Below are 9,754 nucleotides of genomic sequence, written 5' to 3' on the forward strand. Positions count from 1 at the left end.
GGCAGGTCCCTAAGTGTTGAGGGGGGGTCCCTGTTTTGTCTAATATGCACACTTAATATTGGACTACAATGCCCTATGCTATTTAGCTCTAGGGTTAAAGATTTTAGTAGACCAGCAATTTGAGGGCTCTTAATTTAGTGCGTTCATGTCTCTTGAGAAGTAGAAGTATGCACCTTTAAATGTCTGTGAAATCCTGACATCACAAAAGCTTTGGCAGAATTTTGATGAACACGTTCTCTGTGTTTTCCAAGATAGATATGAAAACCTCCTTGTGGCAGGCACATGCTATAGAGTTAGATCTGTTCTTTGGTGATGGCCAGTGCTGGCTCCACCCCCACCTCTACCCTAGGATTTGTACCTTCTTCCTCCGTTCTCAGTGCAGCCGTCACTTGATAGGTGACCAGAGGGGCTAGCAGTAGGGCTGGGGAGAAAGGGAGTCTTTTTGAAGCTCAGGTGTATAAGTTATCCTTAAGCCCAATTCCTCTAATTTCACCCCCAGTCACATGCACCAAAGTCTCTTTCCCCTCCCCTAAAACACATCCCTTTGAAACTCTGTTGTATAGAGCAGGCCTTGACCTTCATTGAAACCTGATTTCACCTAGAGCAGCAGGGGGCAAGTGGGGGAACACAGCTTTTTTTTCTCCCCAGCCCAGAACCCTGGGTCTACACTTTGTTTCCCTTTAGGAATGACAAATCATAAAACAGACTTTCCTCATTTTGATTTGGAGCAAGATGGAGTAAGAAAGCGTAACATGCCACTAAAAATCTCTAGATTTACTACCACGCTGGCTTTCCCCTCTTTCCTGTGGGTTGTGTCCTCAAACGTGTGGTGACCAGCATGGTGGCCACTTGCCACGTGTGGCTGTTGCACACTGTGAAATGTACTAGTCCAAATTGAAACATATTGTAAGTAAAAAGCACTGTACACAGAAAGTCTAAAAATGAATAAAACATCTAAATACTTTAGAAATATTGCTTCTATATTGAAATGATAATATTTTGGGGGATTTGGATAAAATATATTATTAAAATTAGCTTCACTTGTTTCTCTTTACTGTGGCTACCAGAAAATTTAAAATTACATTTATGGCTTGTATTATATTTCCATGAATTGTATTGTTTAAACCCCATTTCTTATTTGCAGATGATTTTGGGAGGCTTAAATTTTTTTTTTTTTTTTTTTGAGACAGGGTCTCACTTTGTCACCCAGGCTAGAGTGCAGTGGCATGATCTTGGCACACTGCAGCCTCAACTTCCTGGGCTCAAGTGATCCTCCCACCTCAGCCCCACAAGAAGCTGGGACTACAAGGAATGCACCACCACTCCTGGCTAAGTTTTTTTGTATTTTTTGGTAGAAATTAGGTTTCACCATGTTGCCCATGGTGGTCTTAAACTCCTGAGCTCAAGTGATCTGCCTACCTTGGCCTCCCAAAGTGCTAGGATTACAGATGTGAGCCACCACATCTGGCCAATTTTGTTATTTTATAATCAACACATTTTAAAATTTATAATCAATTTAAGTATATTTCCTTAATATAAAAACTATAAAATACCAAAAAAAAAAAAGACAGGAAAATGACTCAAAATATACAGCAAGAAATAAATTTGTAGAACTTTAAACAATGAAGTCCCCAAATGTACCCATTGTATGCACCCATTTCCTGGACTCATTTCAATTTCATATGCAGGGTTAAATCAGAAAGGCAAAAGAAACCCATGACATTCTGTACTTAACTTTTGCTGTGTGGGCTACATCAGTTTGCTTTGGGCATTAAGAGAGAAAGAGTTCTAGTGTGTATGGCAACTTGAGGGAAAGTGGAAAGAAATTCATGTTACCTTCTCTTCTTCTTTTTTTTTTTGGTAGGGGGATGGAATCTTGCCCTGTTGCCCAGGCTGGAGTGCAGTGGCACGATCTTGGCTCACTGCAACCTCTGCCTCCTGGGTTCAAGCAATTCTCCCTGACTCAGCCTCCCAAGTAGCTGGAATTACAGGTACACACCACCACGCCCGGCTAATTTTTGTATTTTTAGTACAGACGGGGTTTTGCCATGTTGGCCAGGATGGTCTCGAACTCCTGACCTCAGGTGATCAGTTTGCCTTGGCCTCCCAAAGTGCTGGGATTACAAGCGTGAGCCACTGCACCCAGGCTCATGTCTCTTCCAATGTCTAAAAAAAGAACCAAGAAAGAAAAGGAAAGAAAGTGTGTTTCCTGGGCAATCACTCCCTCATTTCAAAACCGTGCTAAGATGATGCTGGTTTGCCTTGTGCTAATGTGAGCTCTGCTCTAGATCTTCTCCCAGAATGCGGGCTGACTTGGTATTCCCAAAACAGACTTTGGCTGGTTTCCTTGCTTCAGCTTGGCAGGTGTGCATGGGCTCTGGTTTCAGCTGGCAGAAGATTTACAGTTGGTTACAGAAAAGGAGCTTTGAAAGGGCGGAAATTTCCCGTCAGTATACCCCTCAGGTGGAGGCCTCAGGTGGCACAGAAAAGAAACGCTGAGGCTTGCTCTAAAAAGTTTCCGCTGAGCTCTGTTGTTCAGTATGTTTATCTGCAAACTATTTTAAAGAAAAAAGCTTATTTCCCTCATACTCCAGTTATGAGGACAGATGTGGGTATCTGACAGGCCTGAGTTTCAGTACAGGATCTGCCCCCAGTTAAATACATGTCTTTGGACTTAAGTCTCAACTTCAGTTTCCTCAGTTGAGAAGTAGGAATAATAATGCTGACTATACCACAGGGATGTTATGAAGACTAGATATGATAATACACATAAAGGGCTTAGTGTGGTACCTGGCACATGGTCCATACTTAATCAGTGTTCACCGTAATTGCTGTGGCCATAGTTCTTTATTGAAGACTTGCACATGAAGAAATCGATATATAATGAAGAAAGTCTGTGGGAGTGGAGGGGCAGGCCCCAGTACTCACATCTTCAGCCTCATCCCCCAAGTGGAGGGCTAGTTTGGGCCCATTCAGACCAGGAAGTCCCTGCAAGAAGGCTGAAGGTCCTGAGAGGTTTGGGTCATCTTTCCCAGACTGTGGGAGTTCAGGATGGTTCTGGAGAGCCTGATACCAAGACCAATCCTGAGAGTCACAGTTCCTCCAAGGAAGACCCCAACAAAAGCAGAAGCAGGCCGGGCGCCTTTGTTCACGCCTGTAATCCCAACACACTGGGAGGCTGAGGCAGGCGGATAACTTGAGCTCAGGAGTTTGAGACCAGCCTGGTCAACATGGTGAAACCCTGTCTCTACAAAAAATACAAAAATTAGCTGGTCGTGGTGGCACGTGCCTGTATTCTCAGTTACTTGGGAGGCTGAGGTCGGGGAGGATCACCTGAGCCTGGGCAGGTCTGGGCTGCAGTGAGCCATGATCATGCCACTGTTTTCCAGCCTGGGTGACAGTAAGACCCTGTCTAAAAAAAAAAAAAAAAAAAAAAATTAGCCAGTGTGGTATATACCTGTGGTTCCAGCTTGCTGTGAGGCTGAGGTAGGAGGATTGCTTGAGCCCAAGAGGTCAAGGCTGTAGTGAGCTGTGATCACACTACTGCACTTCAGCTCTGTCTTAAAAAAGAAGCAAAACTGTCTGAGCGTGGTGGCTCACGCCTGTAATCCCAGCACTTTGGGAGGCTGAGGTGGGCTGATTACCTGAGGTCGGGAGTTCGAGACCAGCCTGACCAACATGGAGAAACTCCATCTCTACTAGAAAAAAAGAAAATACAAAATTAGCCAGGCATGGTGACGGGCATCTTAATCCCAGTTACTTGGGAGGCTGAGGCAGGAGAATGGCTTAAACTCCGGTGGCAGAGGAGATTGCAGTAAGCTGAGATGGCGCCATTGCACTCAGCTCAGGCAACAAGAACAAAACTTCGTCTCAAGAAAAAAAAAAAAAAAAAAAGCAAAACCAGAATGAGGCTTGAAGTGCCCAGGGTCTGGCCTTGGTCGCTGTAACCAATCCAGTGACTGTAGGTACATAGCCCCCTCAGTCAACTCTCAAGGGCTCCCCAGGCCAGGCCTGGTTTCCTAAGGCTGGGAGTCAGAATCAGAATTCTGCTGGGAGGAGAGGCCATGTTCACTAATTATGCCCATGCCAGTATAGTATTTTTTTTTTTTTTTGAGGCGGAGTCTTGCTCTGTTGCCCAGGCCGGAGTGAAGTAGCATGGTCTCAGTTCACTGCAACTTCTGCCCCTTGAGTTCAAGCAATTCTCCTGCTTCAGCCTGCCAAGTAGCTGGGATTACAGGTGTCTGCCACCACACCCAGCTAATTTTTGTATTTTTAGTAGAGATGAGGCTTCTCCATGTTGGCCAGGCTGGTCTGAAACTCCTGGCCTCCAGTGATCCACCTACCTTGGGCTCCCAAAGTGCTTGGATTACAGGCATGAGCCACTGTGCCTGACCAAGTATAGTATTCTTAACATTGAGTTTGTGTTGCAAGGACTCCTGGGAAGAGATAAGACTCAGGTTTGCCCATGCCCATGAGAAGAAGGAGCACACTGCTGTTCTCAGTCTATCGGTTGCTTTGGGGTAGACCTTTGTGGATTTTGTTTCTGTTTCTTTTTGTACTCAATAGCCATAAGTATTGTTTGCAATTTCTTTTCCTTTTTCTTTTTTTTTTTTGAGACAGTCTCACTTTGTTGCTCAGACTGGAGTGCAGTGGCGCAATCTGGGCTCACTGCAACCTCTGACTTCCAGGCTCAAGTGATTTTCCTGTCTCAGCCTCCTGAGTAGCTGGGATTACAGGCACACACCACTACCACCAGGCTATTTTTTTTTTTTTTTTTGTATTTTTAGTAGAGACAGGGTTTCACCATGTTGGGCAGGCTGGTCTCGAACTCCTGACCTCAAATGATCGACCTGCCTCAGTTTCCCAAAGTGCTGGGATTATAGGCATGAGCCACCATGCCTGGCCTCTTTTCCTTTTCTTTATTGCAGACTTACCCTCTAGTTCTCTGCTTCCTCTTTACCACCTTTCCACTCTCCTTACCTCCCCAACCCTCACATTACCAGAAGCCTTAGGGAGAATACATTTCCTTACTGGTTTGTTTACCCCAAATTTATATTGATTAACTTTCGACCACTCTAGGAATTTTGATCTGGGTAATGTAGGAAGTTGAAGAAGAAAGTATTGAGACTCTTTATCGATGCTTTTTGATAGCATTTGTGTACCTGAAAATATTCTTGGGGCCAAGATAATGACCCTAACTTTAGGGGAAGATAAGGACTAGGTCACTGAAAGACTGAATTTCCCTCTCAACCTATAGTTGTGATTTGTTATATTGCAGGGAGAAAATATCAGATACACAGAAAGACTGGAAGTTCTTTGAGGTGAGTCACTTACGTTTTGGGGCTTTTTGATATGAAATAATGTATTACAACAACCCATGGCCATTTGTCAGGCACTTATTTTTAGCAGATATCCTTTCTAAAAAGGATGCTAACAAGCTATATGCTATACCTTAAACTGTTGGTCTGATTTTCTTCCTGCAAAAGGGAGTACATGCATAATTTTGCAGTGTTTCCGGAATATTGAGAAATTGGGTCATCTGGGTTTGTGTCTGGTAGGCTGTGTTGTACAGACAGGTGGGAGTTTTCCATATCACAGCTGAGGATTGTGATTCGTGTCTATTTTTTGTCGTAGTCCTTTTACACTTTCTGTACATATGTGGCTTGGATTGTCTTCCGACGGCAACACTTGACAGAGATTGAGGAAGAAGTAGGGAGACTTTTTTGTACCAATATGTTCAACATTCCTTGCAGGAGGCGTGAAGATGAGGAATCAGGAGGGGAAAAGAAGCGCATGACTTTTGTTCAATTCAGGTATGACCTTTTGACTTTCCTATGCTCAAGACCTAGACATTTCTTTCTCCTTCCTTCCTTCCTTCCTTCCTCCCTCCCTCCCTCCCTTTTTGCCCTCCCTCCCCTCTTTTCCCTCCCTCCCTCCCTTCCTCCCTTTCTTCCTCAGGATTTCATTCTGTCACCCAGGCTGAAGGGCAGTGGCATGATCACAGCTCACTGCAGCCTCAACCTCCCAGGCTCAAGTGACCCTCCTGTTGCTAGGACTGCAGGCATGCTGTCTCACCTGGCTGATTTTTAAAATTTTTTGTAGAGACAGGGCCTTGCTTTGTTGCCCAGGCTGGTCTTGAAGTCCTGGGCTCAAGTGATCCTCCCGCCCTGACCTCCCAAATGGTTGGGATTACAGGCATAAGCCACTGCACTAGAAAACAGGGTGGTATGACCTAAATGTCACCTTCCTCCCCCACAGGAGAATGATGGCAAAACGCCCAGCAATTAAAATAGTCATCAACATGCGTTCTCCAGTCATGTCTACTCTGCTGCCATCTCTCAGAGAAAAAGCTCAAAATGTCTTTGAGAAAAAATATCATCAAGTAGGTGTCAACTTGCCAGCCGAGATGGAAAAGCATGTGGGAATTCTGGACTCTGTGTCCATGCCAGTGTAAGCAGCCCAGTAAGAGAAACATGAGTGCCCAGAGGTGGCATCCCACGTGGGGCTGGAAGGGGCAGGGGCCCAGGCGCCGTGCCTCTGCCAGGGAGTCGAGCCATGATGACAGCCCCCATTGTCTTACTTCTGCCCTGATCTCCTCCTGGTTTCTTTTCTAGAGAGTCTTGAGGTACATCCATCTAGACCAGGAAAAAAAATTGCTAGAAAGCTGTGCTAGACTCCAAATAGCTTTAGTTTGGAGGAGTGAGTAACTGAATTTTTTTAAGGCTGAGGTTTTTCTATTAGTAGAATCACCTTTGAGAAATGTGGGAAGCACTAGTACAAAATCTTGCTAAGGATTTACTTTTGGACTCATATATAAGACTACAGGGCCAGGTCAATATGGTGAAACCCCATCTCTGCTAAAAAATACAAAACGTAGCCGGGCGTGGTGGCACACGCCTGTAGTCTCAGCTACTCAGGAGGCTGAGATGGGAGAATCGCTTGAACTCGAGAGGCAGAGGTTGTAGTGAGCTGAGATCGTGCCACTGCACTCCAGCCTGGGTGACAGAGCGAGACTCCATCTCAAAAAAAAAAAAAAAAAAGAAAAGAAGAAAGAAAAAAGACTACAGTGTTAGTTCATAGAAACAGGGAAAGTTTTTAAAAAGAGAGAGAGAGTGTATCTTAGCTTTCACGTACATATACACACACAGCCACAGTCACAATCGCAACCCTGCATGTCAGTCTTTGGCCTCACCGCTTCAGCTATCCCAATAATTCTTTTCACAGAGTTGGCATCTTAGGGGAGCCTCGATGTCTATTCAACCTGCGTATGCTCCACCCCTTTGATCCAGAGGAAAACACAAAATCATCTGTGAGACATTCTTCCCTGATGGAAAAAAATAGTACGAGGATTCAGGATACACTGGACTTGGTCATGAAGACACTGTCCTCTCAAACATCGGGCTCTAAGTAACCTGGTGCATTCCATTTCTGTAATAAGTCCCTGTATTTCAAGTAAACTACTTTGACTTTATAGAAGATGGCTATTTGTTATTATTTTTAAGCTTTAAATTTTTTTTTTTTTTTGAGATGGAGTCTTGCTCTGTTGCCAGGCTGGAGCACAGTGGGCAGTCTCAGCTCACTGCAACCTCCGCCTCCCGGGTTCAAGCGATTCTTCCGCCTCAACCTACCAAGTAGCTGGGACTACAGGCGCATGCCAAATGCCCGGCTAATTTTTGTATTTTTAGTAGAGACGGGGTTTCACCATATTGGCCAGGATGGTCTTGATCTCTTGACCTTGTGATCTACCTGCCTCGGCCTTCCAAAGTGCTGGGATTACAGGTGTGAGCCACGTCACTCAGCCAAGCTTTAAAAAATTTTTAAATTATCTAAAGTTCAACAGTAGACAAAAAATTCCTGAAAGCTCTTAAAAAGCTCATTTTCCTATTTTTAGTAGTGTGCTTTGTTTTTTATTTCTTTCAGCTGTGTGTGACCACTAAGAGTAATGTATTAGAACATTTAGCCAGTGCTCTAGTGTATTAGTGAATAAACATTCTGCTTTTCACTTCTCAAATTTTTTCTTTTTTTGAAATAGAGTCTTGCTCTGTAGCCCAGGCTGGAGGGCAGTGATGCAATCTCAGCTCACTGCAACCTGCACCTTGGGTTCAAGCAATTCTCCTGCCTCAGTCTCCTGAGTAGCTGAGAAGGCATGTGCTACCACACCCAGCTCATTTTTTTGTATTTTTAGTAGAGATGGGGTTTCACTATGTTGACCAGGCTGATCTCCAACTCCTGGCTTCAAATGACCTGACTGCCTCAGCCTCCCAGAGTGCTGGGATTACAGGTGTGAGCCACTGTGCCTGGCCTTGTTTATTCATTTCTAAGTTCATTTTTGCCTTATGAGATGTCTTCTTTGGTACATGTGAAAATAGAACTTCATAATCAAAAAGGCAAATTAAGACTTTTTAACATTAAATCTCTTTCTATGACTATATTATTATTATTATTACTGCCATTGGGATATAAGGTATATCAGATTCATTTAGAAGCCTTTTAACATTCATTCTTTCATTTATTTATTTAACAACAAATATATATTAAGCCCCTATTCTATCCAGAGCCATGTACTAGGTTATACAGGAAAAAAGATGAAGACAAAGACAATATCCTCCAGGTTTACGTAGTAGAGAAGATAAATGAAATACATACATCATCACAATATAATATTAAATATGTTATTGGCCACAAAAGCAATAAACACACAAAGTGCCTCAAGAAGACAGAACCATGGAGAAGTGAGTTCTGGGGGCAGCAGGAGAGTTCTGATTTGAACTTAGCTTTGAAGGGATTTGGTGGTAATGAACTCGCAGTCAGAGGAAGAGTGCGTGCAAAGGCGCAGAGATGGGAAAGTGGACCCTGTGACTGCAGAGTGCCAAGAGCACGGTGTTTGCAGCAGGCAGCCAGAGAAGGCCAGGCCAGAAAGGTCAGCTGAGCCCTGAACATCCAGCTAGGGAGTGAGTTGGATGTCATCCGGTAGGCAGTGAAGATAAAGAATTGCTAATAAAACCAGTTTACTAGATGGAATACGAGCTGTTGATCATGTAATATTATCATTTTAAAAGTCCTGTAAGGTATGGAATTTAGTAACCTAAAACAACTGGACTCAATTTGCCAAGGACTATCCTCAGACTTCAACATCCTCGTTTGGCATTCAGCTTCATAGAAAAACTGGACACCTTTCCCAGATTCAATATCAAGGGCAGAGGAACACCAGTTCCAGACACTGGGGCAGCTTTTGTTAAACATGCCCTCTGTCTTCACTCTCTCATCCTTTATTACCCAAGTCAACTCCTGGACTATCATGTAACCCTGGTTTGCCTGTTTTTAAAGCGGAGAATTAGGTTATAATGCACTCTGTCACAATATATTTTTATCTAGAATATGTTGACATGTTTTTGTTTGCTTTTTGAGACAGGATCTCACTCTGTCACCCAGGCACCCAGACTCCCAGGCTGGAGTGCAGTGGCATAATCATGGCTCACTGTAGCCTCCACCTCCTGGACTCAAGTGATCCTCCCACCTCAGCCTCCCGAGTAGCTGGAATCACAGACAAATGCCACACATGCCCAGCTAATTTTTGTATTTTTTTATAGAGACAGAGTCTCACCATGTTGCCCAGGCTGTCTCAAACTCCTGAGCTCAAACAGTCTGCCTGCCTCAGTCTCCCAAAGTGCTAGGATTATAGGTGTGAGCCACTGCGCCTGGCTGTTTTGCTTAATAAGTATTTTTTTAAAGCCTTGGAATTATGAGACTTTTG

The 9,754-nt window shown here is 44.0% G+C and overlaps 1 protein-coding gene across 1 annotated transcript in view; it reads left to right on the forward strand.

Moving 5' to 3' along the window:
• Nucleotides 1-7,465, forward strand: part of PPP1R36 (protein phosphatase 1 regulatory subunit 36) — a 44,995-nt gene extending 37,530 nt beyond the window's left edge. The window contains 4 exon segments of the mRNA XM_021669061.2: nucleotides 5,279-5,321; nucleotides 5,635-5,813; nucleotides 6,259-6,450; nucleotides 7,225-7,465. Coding sequence (XP_021524736.2) covers nucleotides 5,279-5,321; nucleotides 5,635-5,813; nucleotides 6,259-6,450; nucleotides 7,225-7,411 — 601 coding nt within the window. The 3' untranslated portion in view covers nucleotides 7,412-7,465.
• The last annotated feature ends 2,289 nt before the right edge of the window (nucleotides 7,466-9,754 follow it).

The sequence above is a fragment of the Aotus nancymaae genome, unplaced genomic scaffold (assembly GCF_030222135.1).
Source record: "Aotus nancymaae isolate 86718 unplaced genomic scaffold, 86718_ANA_hifiasm-v0.15.2.pri h1tg000011l, whole genome shotgun sequence".
In the NCBI taxonomy this organism is placed as follows: Eukaryota; Metazoa; Chordata; class Mammalia; order Primates; family Aotidae; genus Aotus; species Aotus nancymaae.